This window comes from Sphaeramia orbicularis, chromosome 12 (assembly GCF_902148855.1).
Source record: "Sphaeramia orbicularis chromosome 12, fSphaOr1.1, whole genome shotgun sequence".
Lineage (NCBI taxonomy): Eukaryota > Metazoa > Chordata > Actinopteri > Kurtiformes > Apogonidae > Sphaeramia > Sphaeramia orbicularis.
Window position 1 is genome coordinate 429,056 of NC_043968.1, and position 19,823 is coordinate 448,878.

Genomic DNA, 19,823 nt, shown 5'->3' on the forward strand with positions numbered 1-19,823 from the left:
GGGGAACTTTAAAAAAAAAACAAAAAACTTTACTCTGAAATCAGGAAAAAAAAATTCAGAATCCTGGAATTCTTGGGGGCGGGGCTGTATGTTGAAGAACACTGATTGGTGGAACACACTGTCAGTGTTCCACATTTCCATTTATCCCATCATGCATCTGGGTCTTTTCACTAAAGCTCGTCTTTACCATCTTGTTGTCTTTTTTGTCTTGTTGCGTCTTTTTACCTCTGCCAAGGAGGTTCTGTTTTTGCCGGCGTTGGTCTGTCTGTCTCATCTTGTTGCGTCTTTTTCGTCTTTTCTGTTACGTTGCATTTTTTCTTATTGTGTCTTTTGTCTTTTTCTTTCTATTTTGTCTTATTGTGGAGTTCTTGGGGGCGGGGCAGAGTGTTGAAGAGCTCTGATTGGTGGAACACACTGTCAGTGTTCTTCCGTTCTCCATATTTAATCCAGTGGCGCCTGAACTGGTTTATTCCACTGACACCAGATTCACTGAGTTTGTGTTTGAATCATTTGTTAAAAGGAGCAAAAGAAGAAAAACTACAAGAAATGGACGACGCCCACCAACATCTGACCTCAGTAAAACCTGGACCTAGAACATATTTACACTCAGTAGAACCTGGACCTCGAACATATTTACACTCAGTAGAACCTGGACCTCGAAATATTTACACTCAGTAGAACCTGGACCTAGAACATATTTACACTCAGTGTACCGTGTCCTGGACCGTCTTTACTCTCTGTAGAACCTGGGGTTCTTTCAGCGAGTAAATCCCGGTTCCTTTAGCTGTTCTTTGACCCTGTGAACTCTGACCTTCCGTTCAGGAGAACCTCAGACTTCCTGTTGTTGATCTCTTTGTCCATCCTGTGTCGCGCCTGAAAGAATTCACAAACACAAAAGGACAGATTCAGAGACGCTTCATGGATTAAGTCGTACCCAGAGGGTTGGTTCCAAAACTCCATATGTTAGCAGACTGTAGCTGCATTAGCTAACGTTAGCATCATGTGGTCAGGTTGGTTGCAAAACTCCACATGTTAGCAGACCGTAGCTGTATTAGCCAATGTTAGCATCATGTGGTCAGGTTGGTAACAAAACTCCACATGTTAGCAGACCGTAGCTGTATTAACCAATGTTAGCATCATGTGGTCAGATTGGTTACAAAACTCCACATGTTAGCAGACCGTAGCTGTATTAACCAATGTTAGCATCATGTGGTCAGATTGGTTACAAAACTCCATGTGTTAGCAGACTGTAGCTGCAGTAGCTAACGTTAGCATCATGTGGTCAGGTTGGTTACAAAACTCCATATGCTTGCAGAGTGTAACTGCATTAGCTAATGTTTGCATCATGTGGTCAGTCAGTTAAATGCTGTTAAATGGACTTCTCACCAGATCGTCCACCAGGTCTTTAATGGCTGTGACTCCCAACACCACCACCAGGGGGATCAGTGTGGTGTACCAGGGCAGCGTGGAGATCTCTGGGATCACCTGATGACAACGTTCAACAGCAGATTTAGATTTTAAAGATCACAGAAGGTCACCCTGCAGATTCTCCTGATGGTAAACATTATGATTTAACGAAACTCAACAGACATCAGAAGTGTTTTTCCTTTTCCTTTGTGTCACTAATGGATTTCAGTTTACGTCGACAACCTAAAACCTTCCACAGCATTAAAAAAAAAAAAAAAAAATTTATAAAGTATCCATACATATGTTTCTGTATATACACTACCGGTCAAAAGTTTTAGAACACCCCAATTTTTCCAGTTACGTATGTAAATTCCAGCAGTTCCAGTCCAATGAACAGCTGTAAATGGTACAAAGGTAAGAGTGAACTGACAGGAAGAAAAAAAAAAAAAGTAAGGTTAAACAAAACTGAAAAATAATGTACATTTCAGAATTTTACAAAAAGGTGAACAAGAAATGGGTGAACAACTGAAAGCAGTTCTGCAGCAGTGGAGGTTGATCAAGCCTGGAAAGTTGGTGGTTCAATTCCTCCAGGTGTCCCAACGTTTGTGAATTCCTTCGACCCCCTGTGTCTGCAGAAAAGTAGTGTGGAACACACTGTGGTACCAGACCATGGAGCATTATTGGAACAGGACTGGACTGAAGAAAGTAGTGTGTTACTATAAAAATGGAAAAGAGGAAAAGGCAATTAATGATAGAAGAGAGACAGAGCATCAGAAGAGTGAAAAATGTAGGTGTGTCCTCCAGAGAAATGTCCAAGAAAGTCCAGGTGTCAGTCAGTCCAGTTTCCTTCACCATCCAAAGGCACTGAAACTGGACTGGAAATGCAGACAGAAGAGGTCTGGAAGAAGCACAGACACAACAGAAGCAGAAGAAGAGTTTAGGACAGAAAACAGCTGGAGTGAGAGCAGACTGACAGGACAACAGCTGAAAGAAGAGAAGAGAGAGGAGGAGGAGGAACAGAGGAAGAGTTTACACTGGGAACAGAGGACTTCCAGTTGCAGGTTTGTTCAGTCCAGAACCCCTTCTTCCAGTCTTCAGTAGTTCCACTGCTGGTGTTTCATAGCCCAGACAAGCCTCTGTTTCTTATTCTGACGTCTCTGCAACGGCTTTAGCTGCAACTGGACCCATCAAACCTGCAACTGGAAGTCTTCTGTTCACAGTAGAAACATTAATCCAGGTGTGTCTAATCAATCAGTTGTCCCAACAAGCAGCAGACACACCTGGATTAATCAGAGTGTCCAATAATGAAAGACAGGAAATAAAGGACCTACCTGAAGTTCAGGAAGTACTGGGGCTGTGCACAGAGCCCACTGCCTTTTCCTCTTTTCCATTTTTATAGTAACACACTACTTTCTTCAGTCCAATACTGTTCCAATAATGCACACACTGGTATGGTACCACAGTGTGTTTAACACTACTTTTCTGCAGACACAGGGGGTTGAAGGAATTCACAAACGTTGGGACACCTGGAGGAATTGAACCACCAACTTTCCAGGCTTGATCAACCTCCACTGCTGCAGAACTGCTTTCAGTTGTTCACCCATTTCTTGTTCACCTTTTTGTATAATTCTGAAATGTACATAATTTTTCAGTTTAGTTTAACCCTACCGTTTTTGTTTTACCTCTGGCAGTTCACTCTTACCTTTGTACCATTTACAGCTGTTCATTGAACTGGAACTGCTGGAATTTCAATACAAAACTGGAAAAATTGGGGTGTTCTAAAACTTTTGACCGGTAGTGTGTGTGTGTGTGTGTGTGTGTGTATGTGTATATATATATATATATATATATATATATATATATATATATTCCGTTTATCACTGTTATTATTTCACCGGTCTGGCCCACTTCAGATCAAATCAGGCTGAATGTGGAACCTGAACTAAAATGACTGACAGCCCTGGTCTAAAGGGAAGTTGTCTGCACAGCTCATTTCCATGCGTTAGCACCTGTTTGTTTGTTCTCTCTCTCTCTCTAACAGTGTCTCTCTCTCTCTCACATAAACAGTGTTTCCAGTGTTGTCTGTTGTCGTACCTGTAGGATGAGCAGGGCCAGGAAGTACAGGTTGGCAGCTCTTTTAAACTGTTCAAACAGGTTCAGAGGGATGAAGGTCAGGACGTTGTACTTGTACGTCTTGATGGCATTTCCCTAAAAAAAACAAAAACAATAATATTTAATATGTGCATTATTGTTATGAAATGGACAGTTTATTTTTGTTTTTTAATATGTGCACTATTACTGCTACAAAAAGGACAGAGTTTATTTTAATATGAAATGCTGCTGCAAAATGGAGAGTCTATCCTTCGCATGTTCAGCAATTTTGTGTTTTGTGTAGGAATTTAGAGAAGGTTAAAGGATGGGATAAAGGGGACGGGAGATTATAAGTGAAACTTCATCCTGTTCCTTTTCGAATGTTGGACTTTCTTTCATAAAATCCTTTTGTCGTTTGGTTTTAATGCAAATTCGAAATAAATAAACAAACTGAACCTAAAATCCCACTAAAAACAGGAAAAGTCAGATTCTTTGCTGTTTTTCACCAAACATATGTTCAATGAACCATTTTATTACTGATACAACTAGAACAACTGGTGTCAGGTGTCACATGACGCCTCACATCTGATTAGCTGATGTACTTTCACTTTTCCATCTGTTTATCCCATTTTTTCCGTCTCTTCCTGAACCAAACATGATGATGAGGTTGGTGTAAATTCTGTTTTATGACATCTCATTAGTCTGGTTCCTCTCAGCCATTCAACACCACAGGCATCACAGTTTTACTTTAACATCTGAACAAGGTTCTAATAGTTTTGGATTTTTCATTCTAGTTTAGTTTTATTTAGTTTGGACTTTTTTTTTCTCTAATTCAGTTCATTTTAATTCATTTTTAGAGCAGGTTTGTTAGTTTTTATTAGTTTTCATTTTTTCTAAATGCTTAGTTGTAGTTTAGTTGTAGTTCAGTCGTCTCTTTTCTCTTCTTCTCTGTCGTCGTATTCAAATAAATCCCAGACAGGACTCTGCTGCTTTCTCCCAACTTTAGTCTCCATGTTTCCAGGTAGAGTGGGGACCAGAAGACGACTGGAAACCACAAGTGAACAAAAGGGACGGACCAAAAAGTGTCGTGTGGTGCTGCTAGATAAAACTGCTAGAGCGAAATAAATCATTTTTGCATCAATCTGACGTTGACAAAGACAAAAACGAAGGGAATTTTCTCCATAATTTTTATCCGTTTTAGTTTTGTAAACACACAATACAGTTTCAGTTAGTTATGTTTTTTTTCTTTTAATTATAGTTTTATTTATTTCAGTTAAATGTTTTTTCAATTCTAGTTTTCATCATTTCATTAGTTTTCGTTAGTGATAATAACCTTGCATCTGAAAACTCAGCGAGGCTCCGTCTGTTGATAGGTCGTCTTAAATCGGTTCTGGATTTACGGTCCGAAGGGTTAAATAACGTACGTTGGACCCAGAGCAGAGACCACAGTGACAGGAAGGACCTCAGACGACTGTTTTTAACGCAGTGGTTTGAAAAACACAGAGTTGATGTGAGGACAAAGCAGCGTTCTCTACAGTTTCACGACACGATAACCATCTGAACTCTGTTTCCCATGAGGCTTTTCACTGAACAGCAACATGACCCACATGTATCCAGAGTCTGAGTGCAGGAAAGCGTCCGTCAGTCCATATCCTTAATGATCACAATGAAAGTTAGAGAAACCAGACAGCTGTCGTCTGGTTTTCAGCTCTTCTTTAAACTTTGATGACTTCTTCTGTTTGTGTCGTAAAGTTTCAGTCAAACCACTGAGTCCTGTTTAATCTGTGATTCATGTAGATGAAAGTAATTAAAAGCCCTTAAAAACACATTAAAAAACATCGTAAGCATTAGAGGTATTAGAAAAAAATTGGTTCTGCAATATATCGCGATATTTCATTTTACGATACTGTATCTGTATTAAAAAGTACTGTATGGATACTTTTAGGTATTTATTCAAATGCAGATATTGTGGAGGTTCATTTGAGTTTTTTGGTTTTCTGTATTGTTTATATCTTATTTATCATTATTTAACACTCTTATTAAATAATGTTAGTTCCTTTGTTGGGATTGAACTAAAATACTGTTCTGATGTTAGTTGTGAACTAATAGAATATGAACATTTGAACAGGATCTGAAACTGTAATGTCTGTAAAACAGAATTTCAGTTTGAACGGAGGAACATTTGGTGAATTAGTTTTAGTATTACTAAACACATTTTTATTTGATCAGAACAGGATCTAATGCTATATCACAAAATGTTTCTAATTCTCCCAGTTTCCAAAGGAACTACCATCTGCCTCCCAGACAGTGAAAAGTGCTTTTAGGATGATTCAAATAACCATTAAACAGTTTTAAATAATAATACATAAGATATAAACAATAAAGAAAAACAAAAAAACAAAAATGAACCTCCACCATATCTGCATTTGAATAAATACCTAAAAATATCGATACAGTACTTTTTAATATCGATACAGTATTGTGAAATGAAAGATTGCAATATACTGCAGAACCCATATTTTCTTACAGCCCTAATGGCCGCCGCCCTGTGATGTCCCAATATGCAAATTAGATGAGTGCATTTACTCCCATTGTACCCAATATTCTTCTCATATAGTTTGACTTTATCTCTAAACACTTCTCAAACACAGCTTTTGGAAATCTTCATATGGAACTTGAATATTTTCTGATAAAACTCCTAAAGGGTTGAATCCAGATTGAAACATTCTTTAGAACACAGGTGTCAAACATGTGGCCCAGGGGCCAAATCTGGCCCACCAAATGGTTGAATCCGGCCCTTGGGATGAATTTGTGAAATGTAAAAATTACACTGAAGATATTAACAATCAAGGATGTTCAAATCATTTTAGGTCAATTCAATCTAAAAATGATCAGACCAGTAAAATACTATCATTATAACCTATAAATAATGAAAACGGTCTCTTTGTTTTGGTGTAAAAAAAAAGTTACATTACAAAAGAATATTTACATTTACATACTAGCCTTTTATTTAAAAAATGTGAATATCTGAAATGTCTTAAGAGAAATATGTGGAATTTTAATAATATTCTGCCTGCTATTTAATGTTTTGTGTATTTGTAGATCCACTGTGATCTCCAAGTTGTGATTCACATGTATAAATGATAAACTAAGGCGTAATATTCTTAACACTGCACTTATTTTACTAAAGAATTTTCAGGTTGTTCATATTTGTTCATGTTATGTTTGAGTACAATTCATAGTTATTCAAAATTGTTATTATCCTGTTATTTATACTATTTTACTGGTCCGGCCCACTTCATATCATATCAGACTGTATGTGGCCCCTGAACTAAAATGAGTCTGACACCCCTGCTTTAGAAGAATCCTGATCGCAGACGTCCAAACCTGTCGGATTCCAGAACAAACTGTCTGTTTCCACCTGAACCTCAGACATGACTCAGCAGAAACAGGAAAAACAACATCTGCATTCCCCGTTGCCGTCGGAGATCCCGTCTGTAGATTCAGCTGCAGTTTCAACGTCAGCGTCTGAAGGTTTCATTCATGTGTTTTTAAAAATGTCCAAATGCAGAATCAGACCCAAAGAAGAACTACATCCACGTGTGTCCAAGTCTGAAGGACAGGAACATCAGACCTGTTCAGTTCTGCTTCGATTTTAACGTTCCTTCCATTCACAGACGTCACTGACTTTAAATACTTTTTTAGAAAAAGGAGTCAAACTTGTGTCTGTTTCATCCACTGTCGCATTCATGTTGATCTGGAACCAACACTATCCTGACTGTGGAACATCTACACCTGCATGAACCTGGACAGACCCCAACAACATGAACTCCTGGTACAAGTCTTAGTCATGGTCCAGGTCCTGGTCCTGGTCCAGGTTTTAGTCATGGTACAGATCATGGTCCTGGTCCAGGTCTTTGTCATGAAACAAGTCATGGTCCAGGTCCAGGTCTTGGGTCATGATCATGGATCTTGGTCCAGGTTCTGGTCTTGGGTCATGATCATGGTCTTGGTCCTGGTCTTGGGCTCTGGTCCTGGTCCAGGTCTTGGGCCCTGGTCCTGGTCTTAGGTCGTGGTCTTGGACCCTGGTCCTGGTAAAGGTCTTGGGTCCTGGTCTAGGTATTGGGTCCTGGTCTAGGTCTTAGGTCCTGGTCCTAACTGGACTCTCAGTCTGTGCATAAATGTGTCTAATGTGGTGGAACCCAGTTTGAACGGCGCTGCTCGGTGCAAAGCCTTCTGGGAGTTGGAGTTCAGATGGTTACCATGGTGACACTCTGCTCTGTTTCAGTATTGGATTGGTTTGAACTCTGTCCTCACATAAACTCTGTTCAACCACAGCAGTAAAAACATACAAGAGCTGGATTCAAAACATTTAACCATCAAATGTCAATGACATCATCAGACCACGCCTTTAAGCACCCCCCCGTTGACATCTAAAACCCAATGCTTTCAGGTGCGTCCGGTAAAACGCAGCGTCGTGTTGAACTCACCGAGTATCTGCTCTTCTTAAAACACAGGAAGACTTTCTTCTGAAACTCCGGCAGCTGATGATAGGCCCGGTCGTTGGCTTTGACCTTCCAGGACACGTCTGGAAAAAAAAACAGAGGCACAGAGTTCTGATGAAAACAAAGAGTCAAAGAGTTCTGGTTAAAGCTTCGTTTACACCCACACCGTCTGGTTCTAGATTCACCGAAACCAGTTGGTTCTAGATTCACTGAAACCAGTCCGTTTTAAATTCACTGAAACAACTCGGCTCTAAATTCAACGAAACGAGCCGGTTCTAGATTCATAAGGATATTGGTCCTCATTACAAATGTCTTCAAACATCTCTGAAAAATCGGACCAATGGCCCTGTAGCTTACCGACCAAATTCAAAGCTTTGGGAAATGTCTCCAGATGCCATTTATTCTCACCCAGTTCTGCGTATTTATTCTATTACAGAAACAGCCCATGTTTTGGTCATATTCCAATCAGATCTGTAAAAAATTCAAATTCACACTTCATATCATTGATATTAGTTTATTGGATCAATCCACTTCCTATCTGTTATAATGGGAAAATTTTTCTAAGTCGCACCAAATCCAGAATCAGATCCGGATGGAAATAATTTCAATACCTTGTGTTGACATCATCATAAAGAAGCTGTATACCAAGTTTGAAGTCAATCGGAATTGTAGTTTCGGAGATGACGACGATTGAAATTTTTCTAACGGACGACAGACGCCGCATGACGACAATAGCTTCTGGCCTGTCGGCCGGTAAGCTAAAGACTGCTGATTGGATTCATTTCAAAAGTTCATATGCATTTTTCTGGAGCGTCTACGAACCTGTTCACCGTTTTGAGAAATTTAGATTTATGACACATTTTTTTAAATACTAAACATGTTCCTTTCCTTCTACTGGTCCACATGTTGATGGTTTAGAACATGTAAACCGTTCCAGATCTCAGTCTAATTCCTATTGATCACTGATAGAAGTCATATATGGACTTTCATTTGGGTCCATGACCTTTGACCCTTCAGTGACCTTGAAGGGTCAAACTCAAGGTCATTATTGTCTACATTTCGACAATCTTCTCTGAAACTACTGGTCAGATTAATTTAAAATTCTATTTGTATTTTCTTTGGGACAATGTCTACAAACTCTGTTCACAGTTGAAGGACGTCTGTGGGCGGGACATCCCAGTGACTGACACTCAGTTCCATCCAGTTGTGGTCGTTTGTATTGAATACAGTCACAGGTCACAGTAAATACATTCATGGTAGGTTTTTTTTTTTGTGGACTGACCGCTGGCTCTGGGCTCCACTGGCGGATGGATGGGGCCCTGAGCTTCCTCCACTTCGCCTTCTGAACTGGCGTCCAACTCATCGTCCGTCTCGTCGTCGCTGTACGGCATGGCCTCATCATCGGGCCCCATGGAACCCTGGGAGTCAGCACGCCGCCGACTCATGGTCACACTACGAATAACTCTGAAACAGAAGAAGAAGAAGAAGGAGGAGAAGAAAAAGAAGGAGGACAAGAAGAAGAAAAAAAGAAGAAAAGGAAGAAAAAGAAAAAGAAGGAAAAAAGAAGAAGATGAAGAAGAAAAAGGAGAAGAAAAACATGACGAAAAAGAAGACAAAGAAGAAGAAGAGTTGGTCAATAAATCACACAGCAGCGAAACAACACACAAGTCATGAAAACATGAAATCAGCGATATGAAAACAAAATACACAAGATGAAAAAGACACAAAAGATTAAGAAACATCAAAAACAAAAATGCTGTGATTCACCTACAAGTACAACATGACATGAAAAGACGAACGTCACAAAAACAACAACAATACGACAAAGAGACGAAAACACAAAACATGAGACAAAAACAACAAAACAGGACAAAAACCGCACAACAGATACAGGACAAAAACGACATAAAAAAAGGACAAAAAAAGCTGTGAAAGACGTAAAAAATATGACATGACGACTACACGAAATCAGCGAGACAAAAACACATAAAACACCAGACAAAAACATAATAATACACCAGACATAAACACATAATACACCAGACAAAAACATAATAATACACCAGACAAAAACACATAATACACCAGACAAAAACATAATAATACACCAGACAAAAACACATAATACACCAGACAAAAACACATAATACACCAGACAAAAACACAATAATACACCAGACAAAAACACAATAATACACCAGACAAAAACACATAATACACCAGACAAAAACATAATAATACACCAGACAAAAACATAATAATACACCAGACATAAACACATAAAACACCAGACAAAAACACGTAATACACCAGACATAAACACGTAATACACCAGACAAAAACACGTAATACACCAGACATAAACACGTAATACACCAGACAAAAACACATAATACACCAGACAAAAACACAATAATACACCAGACAAAAACACATAATACACCAGACAAAAACATAATAATACACCAGACAAAAACATAATAATACACCAGACAAAAACATAATAATACACCAGACAAAAACACATAATACACCAGACATAAACACGTAATACACCAGACATAAACACATAATACACCAGACAAAAACATAATAATACACCAGACATAAACACATAATACACCAGACATAAACACATAATACACCAGACAAAAACATAATAATACACCAGACATAAACACATAATACACCAGACAAAAACATAATAATACACCTGACAAAAATACATAATACACCAGACAAAAACACATAATACACCAGACAAAAACATAATAATATACCAGACAAAAACACATAATACACCAGAAAAAAACATAATAATACACCAGACAAAAACACGTAATACACCAGACATAAACACGTAATACACCAGACATAAACACGTAATACACCAGACAAAAACACATAATACACCAGACAAAAACACGTAATACACCAGACAAAAACACGTAATACACCAGACATAAACACGTAAGACACCAGACAAAAACACGTAATACACCAGACATAAACACGTAAGACACCAGACAAAAACACATAATACACCAGACAAAAACACATAATACACCAGACAAAAACACATAATACACCAGATATAAACATGTAATACACCAGACAAAAACATAATAATACACCAGACATAAACATATAATACACCAGACAAAAACACGTAATACACCAGACATAAACACGTAATACACCAGACATAAACACGTAATACACCAGACATAAACACGTAATACACCAGACAAAAACGTCACAGAAGTCCTGGTCAGTAAATCATACACAGTGAAGCAGGTGAGGCGTTCAGGGCCTCATTAACCTTCTGTTTTTGTCGGAAACTGATCCCACCGAGGAAACCTGGTGTCCTGTTTCGGAGCCAAAGACGACCATCAATAATTCAGCCGCAATCACACAACGACAACATGTTCCCTGAGCCAAGGCCGAGTTAAACCCAGTTAATTTATTCTGGAAGTAAATAAAGTGGATTTCACTGACGCCGCCATTAAACGACAGGAAAACATTCACACAAACAAACACCGGGAAATGGGGATCCATCAGCTGTTTCTGTTTAGTACTGGTCTGTTCGGTACTGGTCCGTTCGGTACTGGTCTGTTCAGTACTGGTGCATTCAGTACTGGTCCGTTAAGTACTTGTCCATTTGGTACTGGTCGGTTCAGTACTGGTCTATTCGGTACTGGTCCGTTCGGTACTGGTTCAGTACTGGTCCGTTCAGTATTGGTCCAAAGTCCAAACTAAGGCTCCAGATTCAATTCATCAAAACCTATATCAGGAAAATATTGTTTCTATAAAGATATTTTTAACTTACTTTTACACTGTCATTATTTTTGTTGTTATGTATATATACATATTCATTCATTGGATATTTTTTAAAATCTTTTTAAAACATGGAATTTATAATATATAAAATCTATACAGAAATACATTAAAATATACAAAAAAATATGCAACAACATTTAATATGTACAAGAACTGAGCAAAAATACACCGAGTTAAGCTAAAACACTAAAATATACAAAAACTAGACAAAAATACATTCAAATTAGTGCCGTCAAATGATTAAAATTTTTAACCAGATTAAACACAGGGTTGCTGTGGATTAATTTTCGATTAATCACAATTAAATATCATTAATTTTTAATCTATATTAATCGTGTTTCATTGTACATAAACAAACAGACTCATTATAGAAGTGAATATTCAGCTCAGACCTCTGAAAAAGGTTCTGTTTGTCTGATTCTTCTATTTATACGTATGTGTTTGAGGAAAATGAACACGTGTGTTTTATTTTCTAAATGACTGACAACCTTTCTCCCAAATTCCAAATATAAATATTGTTATTTAGAGCATGTATTTGCAGAACACGACACATGGTCCAAACCCAACACTACTGTTGGACCTGGGTCAAAGGTCACACGTCCATATTTGGTGGAATTACCCTGATGTTCACTGACAGCTTCCACACCTGTCCACCTCTGTCCACCTCTGTCCACACCTGTCCACTCCTGTCCACCTCTGTCCACACCTGTCCACCTCTGTCCACTCCTGTCCACCTCTGTCCACACCTGTCCACTCCTGTCCACCTCTGTCCACACCTGTCCACCTCTGTCCACTCCTGTCCACACCCGTCCACACCTGTCCACCTCTGTCCACACCTGTCCACTCCTGTCCACCTCTGTCCACCTCTGTCCACACCTGTCCACACGTGTCCACACCTGTCCACCTCTGTCCACTCCTGTCCACCTCTGTCCACACCTGTCCACTCCTGTCCACTCCTGTCCACCTCTGTCCACACCTGTCCACCTCTGTCCACTCCTGTCCACACCCGTCCACACCCGTCCACCTCTGTCCACTCCTGTCCACCTCTGTCCACACCTGTCCACCTCTGTCCACACCTGTCCACCTCTGTCCACACCTGTCCACTCCTGTCCACACCTGTCCACCTCTGTCCACACCTGTCCACCTCTGTCCACACCTGTCCACTCCTGTCCACCTCTGTCCACACCTGTCCACCTCTGTCCACACCTGTCCACTCCTGTCCACCTCTGTCCACCTCTGTCCACACCTGTCCACCTCTGTCCACACCTGTCCACTCCTGTCCACCTCTGTCCACACCCGTCCACACCTGTCCACCTCTGTCCACACCTGTCCACTCCTGTCCACCTCTGTCCACTCCTGTCCACCTCTGTCCACCTCTGTCCACAGGCTGTCAGTTTGTCTGTGCTGTGACGCTGCTGCTGGGATATCTGCTCATTGAAGCGGATCATGGTGTTGTTGAGTTCAAATGTCTTTCTGGACATGGTGGAGCCAAACACAGACCAGTCCATCTGTTTGTGGGAGCGCTAACTCTACTGGGACAAACTGAGCCAACGGACAAACCCATATTTGGTGCCTCAGTACTGTGGCTGTAGACAGAGCCCATTTTTATATATACTTCTATACTGTCGTTATTGTTATTAATATAGAGAGATTTTTTTCTGTGTCCTTTTACTTTTATACTTGGTTCCATTCTTTCTGTTTCTGGTGGAGGGCGTTTGTTTTCCACATGGATCCACAGGAGACACTGAATCCACACTCCTGTCGTGTTTGTACACGTCGTGGAAAACACACAGAACCAAACCCCAGTTATTTCTGTCAGCTTCTGGTCCAGCAGCATTCCACAGCAGCATCCACCCACTAACCCACAGCAGGAGTGGATTTACATGACGTCTGTGGACAGTTTACCTGACAGCTTCACCTACTGACGAACAAACCAACCAGCGCACGATAACCTGACAGTACAGGAAGTAGAAACAGCAGACGACGATGACGACAGAAGGAACCCAAGGAAAGAAGACGGAAAACAGACACAGAAAACCCATCCTACCACGCACACCCGTCTGGGATTCCAATAACCATAAAACCAGTCACATGACTCCACTAAAACCAGTCACATGACATCAATAACCCCCCCAACTTCACACACTAATGAGCTTTTACATCGACAGTTGTGGCTCCGCCCCCTCAGGAAGTGAGGACAACCCAGCTGGGCTCAGAACAGGTTTCTGTGTCTGGCACAGGGCGTCACCATGGCAACACCCAACAGGGAGGGGATACCTGAGTGACGACAGTAAAACCTGAGAACAAGGAGGAAGAGGAGGAGGAAGAGGAGGAAAAAGAGGAGGAAGAGGAGGAGGATGGGACAGACCAGGTGAGAAGAGGAAGAGTACAAATACTGCAACAAAAACTACTGAACGACGCTTGGTGCCAGAGGTTCAGTTTCTTCATTGAACCTGATGTTTTGGATTTAATGACAGTTCATTCATTAATCTGACTCAGCAAACACACAGCCATCATCATCATCCTCACCATCTTCATCCTCACCATCTTCATCCTCATTTAATCTTTACAAACTGTCAGATCTCATTCATTCATTCCTGATGTTAATGTTACTTCCCATTTCTTTATGTTGTTTTTGTGGTTATTTATCACTTTAACAGAGAAACCTTCATTCTAAAACTAAAACTAGCTCCTGTTTTAATGCGTTTCAGTTTTTCATCATGTTATGGTTTGAATCGACACAGATTCAAATCTCTCATTACGTCATCATCAACATGTGACAGGACTGATCCACCTTAACATGGTCATATTCAGAACCTGCTGCTTTTCTCTGATCATAAACTGAATATATTTGGTTTTTAAATTCTTTGTTAATTCACTAATAAAGCTCATTTTCGTTGTTGTTCCAGTCCTCAGTAGATTGATTTGAACGCAGCTCTACTTTCTGTGCAAACGCTGTGCTGTAAAAATAACCTGCATCCTGTAGGTAAAACAAACAAATCAGGAGGCAAAGGTGATTTCCCTACGTGAGCCAGACCGAGAGTTCAGGTAAAGGTGAAAAACACACCAATACTAAAGGTCAGGAAACAGGTTCACGCAATTCACCACAAAGAATCTGAAAATTCAGACATCAGTCGACAGTTTGGACAGTTTATCCATAAAAGGGTAAATGTGAATAAAAGCCTGTGTCTGAAACATTCACAGGATTAAACCAAGAACCAGACGATGGAAACAGATTCGAGGAGCTGAAACCACGACGGCTGACTCTGGAAACTGTTCAGTGATCCAGACCGGACGCCAAAACTGATGCTGCCTTCAGGTGCTGTCGGGAAAACAACCCCTCCCTCTTGTGAATTTGAAATGATGTTTGCGTTGTGTTCAAGTGCTTTTGTTGTCGTAGTGAAATGAAAAATGGCTGAAACTGTTTCTGGTTTGACCTGATACTTGTATAAAACGCTTTGGACGTGTTCATTCATCTGATACAGCACTTTTATTCGTATTTATTACGTTATAAGTATATTTGTGTAAAATCGTCCGCTAACGGCAGCAGAATGTTAATAAAAGCGTCGTTCATCATTGGCCATGAATCTCCTCATTGTTCTACGCCATGTTGAAAAGGTCAAAGGTTATTTTGGGTATATAACTCTTAGCCCTGTTCTCCAGCATGAGGGGGCGTTCATGTGCAGTTTTCAAGTTTACGTTCAGGGTTTAAGTCACTGCCAAGTTCACTCTTTATAGGGTTCTCCACAAAAGCCATCATGGACGTACCCTCAGAACCTTCAGGAACGCCGTACATTCAGATGTTATTTCATCTGGTGCGATCCTCTAAATCACACACTTCTTCCTGGAGTGCCTGTTCATTTTGCAACACTTGGACAAGCGTGTCCTTAACCCCAGTGTCCCATCATTTCGTCTCTGCCATATTGTCCTCAACCCGTTTCACGCGGTCCACAGTCTCCTCCATCCGGTGCATAGTTTCTTGGAGCTTTCGGCATTTTTCTTTGGTAAAGTCATCCATCTGTTTCTTTATATCCTCTCAAAATTCGGAGCTACCTTAAACAGACGATCCGTTCTACCTTAAACAGACGAACATTTTTGCAATTTCCCACAATTTCACCGAATAAAATCATACAAAAACCCACATATTCTATCACATAATCAAGGATTTTTGCCCACATAATTCTGGAGGGACTAAAATATACCCACAGAGTCCCACTTTTGCAGCTCCAGACAGACCGTGGGTTTATACGACTGGGACACAGGAAGTCATCTGGTGTCATTTACAGGAAAATGGGGGAGTTTTAGGGTTTGAGTTCCTCCACAAAAGTTAACAAGAAAAGCACTCAGACAGCGCAGACCTCTGCCAAGACAGATCTGCCCCCTCCCCGATCACCACCAAATTTAACAATTTCTTCCTTGTGCCAGTATCAACATTTCCTGAAAATTTCATGAAAATCTGTCCATAACTTTTTGAGTTATCTTGCTAACAAACAAAAACACACGCAAACACACAAAGAAAAGTGATCACAATACCTCCTGGTGGAGGTAATAAGAGCTTCCAAACTAATATTGAAAGTAGCTAAATTTGTTGCTAGGTGCTTTTTGAAAGAAAAAAGTTGTGGGGGTCATCTGAAAAGTTGCTAAATCGAGCAACAAAAGTGCTAAGTTGGCATCAGTGGTAGCTTTTGTTACCTCCTCCAGGAGCTATTGTGATCACTTTGCTTTGTGTTTGTTTGTTTGTTAGCAACTTTAGTGTAAAACTCTTCCACCCATCTTTCCCAAATCGTCCCCACAGATAGGCCTAGGCCCTGGGACCAACCCATTAAATTTTGGGCCAAGTAGGCCAAAGTTCAAGGTCACAGTAAGGTCACGACATCTTCAATTTTCCATCTGTCATCATTGAGACATTTTCCAAAATTTCATAAAAAATTCAAAACGACTCCAATTAGCCTCCAACCCATAGCTTAGAACAATATCTTGTATCTGGAACTAAATTGTCCACATCCACTGTGGAATGTGGACTCTGTGGACATTTACATTTAACATTGAAAATCCCATTTCCCACACATTTAAAATTAGAACTCAACTAATATTGAAGTGAATTGAATCTAATTGGACAGACACATGACTGGTACCAAGCTTCAACTGTTTCTGCTGTATGGAACAACCTGGAAACTGTTGAATTTAAACAGAAAGAGTCGATCCACACATGCACACTGTTCAGGGTGCTTGGTGGAGGTTTGCGTTCTCTGAACACTTGTTTTGATTTGATGCTACATGAATGAAATGTGATAGATGTGATTGATCAGTGGCTAATATTCCGCAGTGCATTTCAATATTCACATTATCATGTTGTACCGTCATATTGGGACGGACATGTGACTACAGCTGATTCTAACACCGTTGGGTTTGGATTTTCCATTTACATGCAGCGGTGTATTTGTATTTATTTATTTAGTTACAGGACAGTGTGTATTGGCATTAGTTACAAAGAATGAGACGCATGCAGCAGATTTAGCAGAGAAGCTAATTTCCATCTGTTGTCCTGGACAAACGACCGACACAACAAACATCGCCTAGATTAAAAAGTCCTGATATACTGGAAGAAAACCGTTTAGCATGACAGATACAGGACAGTCTGCTCAGACTGAACAGTTACAGTTAAATACAGACCTGACATTCGAAAAATACACAAAATTTCCTAGAGCAAGAATAAGATAGAAAAGAAAGAACGAGAGGGAGAGAAGGAAAAAAAGAGAGAGAGCAAGAAGAGTAAATAAATAAATAGATAGATAAATAGGCTATTGCATGACGTGCTGTTTGCCAGTTAATTATCTTAAACCCTGAAACTGACATTACTTTGATTTTTTACATGGAGGAAACTTTTTCTTTGACTCGTATTTTCTTCATTACAGACTGGGGGGGGGGGGGGGGGGGGTGTAGAGTTCATAGAGTTAAAGTTACTAAAAGGTGATGTTTTAGTCCAGGGCTGTCAAACTCATTTTAGTTCAGTTCCACATTCAGCCCAATTTGATCTCCAGTGGGCCGAACAGGTAAAATAATAACAGTGAAAAAAGGAAAATTCTATTATGATCAGGTTTACATCTACTAAGTTTCCTTAAAACTCTGAATAACATGAACAACTTGAATTGTCTTAAGAAAAACAAGTGTAATTTTAACAATATTCTTCCTCGGTTTATCAGTTTATCATTTACACATATGCATTACAATCATATAAAACATTTAGTAACAGGCAGAATATTGGTAAAATTGCATTGACTTTTCTTAAGACATTTCCGTTTGAACATATTTGTTCAGGTTATTCACGTTTTTTGTAAAAGTATAGTTTGGTAATGTAAACATTTTCATGTAATTTAACTTTTTTACACCAACAAACCCAAAGAGAAAATTTGGGGTTGTCATTATTCGTAGGTTATTATATTTTACTGGTTCTGACCCATTTGAAATCTAATTGGACTGTATGTGTCTGTATGTGGAACCTGAATTAAAATGATTTTGACACCATTGATTATTAATCTCTTCAGTGTAATTTTTGCATTTCACAAGTTCATCCCGTGGGTCGGATTGGACCCTTTGGCGAGCTGGATTTGACACCCGTGATTTAAGGCTTGAAACTGGAGGCGTAGAATATAGTTCTGGTCGGACGCAGACGTCAAACACTGACCTGGACTAAACCTGCATTTGCTTCTCACTTAACAATTCAAATCCACTTTTTCCAAAGTCAAAGTATTTCCATAAGAAGGAGACGGACATTTCCATACACAGAAAGAAGACCAGTCTGGAGTGTTTATGGAAAAACAGAGTTCCAGCTCTGAGGTTCACACCGACAGGTTCCACCCAAAACACAACAACACTAGAGTTCGCATTCAAGAGAAACTGGATGGAGGTCTGAGTGGACACAACAAAGAGGACACACGAGTGGACACAAGGAGGACAGACGAGTGGACACAAGGGGGACAGACGAGTGGACACAAGGAGGACAGATGAGTGGACACAAGGAGGAAACAGGAGTGGACACAAGGAGGGCAGACGAGTGGACACAAGGAGGACAGACGAGTGGACACAATGAGGACACAGGAGTGGACACAATGAGGACACACAAGTGGACACAAGGACACATGAGTGGACATTAACTTCAAAAGACTGATTAAAAAAAAATGACACAAAACAAGAAAAAAAATTAAAAACAGGACCAAGGCTCCTGGAGTTCAGCGGCATATTTAAAGACATTAACGGACATTCATTTGACCTTTCAAGGTCAAAGGTCATGGCACCAAATCAAAGCCCATATACGACTTCCCATCTATTAACAGTAGTAATTACCTCCGCCAAGGAGGTTATGTTTTTGCCAGGGTTTGTTTGTTTGTCTGTCTGTTTGTTTGTTTGTTTGTCTGTCCGTTAGTGCGCAACATAACTCAAAAAGTTATAGACAGATTTTGATGAAATTTTCAGGGTTTGTTGGAAATGGGATAAGGAAGAAATGATTAACTTTTGGGGGTGATCGGGGGTGGGGGGGCCCACGGGGGGGGGTACAGACCAGAAAATTTCATCAAAATCTGTCCATAACTTTTTGAGTTATGTTGCACACTAACAGACAGACAAACAGACAGACAAACAAACAAACAAACAAACCCTGGCAAAAACATAACCTCCTTGGCGTGGGGGGGCCCACGGGGGGGGCCACTGATCAGCCTTGGCGGAGGTCTGCGCTCTCTGAGTGCTTCTAGTTATATCAATATCTTCAACTGTTGAAGTTATAGCACTTTGGAATGTGTCCCACTATAAGCTAATGGGCATTTTTTTAATTTAAAAAATTCTTAAGAAACACAAAAATCAATATTTCCCAATTCTTTTAACAAACTTGGTAGATCTGACCCCAAGGAACCTGAGCTATGAATTTCAACTGATTCTGATTGATAGTTTGGAGAAGAAGATTCTTGAAAAACTGTTTACAAATGG

At 40.0% G+C, this 19,823-nt stretch overlaps 1 protein-coding gene across 1 annotated transcript in view; it reads right to left on the reverse strand.

The window, feature by feature from the left end:
- LOC115430766 (phospholipid-transporting ATPase IC-like) overlaps positions 1-9,465 on the reverse strand; it is a 33,988-nt gene extending 24,523 nt beyond the window's left edge. Inside the window, exons 1-5 of the mRNA XM_030150957.1 lie at positions 9,286-9,465; positions 7,989-8,086; positions 3,502-3,615; positions 1,387-1,485; positions 812-873 (exon numbers count right to left, since the gene is read on the reverse strand). Coding sequence (XP_030006817.1) covers positions 812-873; positions 1,387-1,485; positions 3,502-3,615; positions 7,989-8,086; positions 9,286-9,448 — 536 coding nt within the window. The 5' untranslated portion in view covers positions 9,449-9,465. The remainder of the gene's footprint in view (positions 1-811; positions 874-1,386; positions 1,486-3,501; positions 3,616-7,988; positions 8,087-9,285) is intronic.
- Between the last annotated feature and the right edge of the window lie 10,358 nt (positions 9,466-19,823).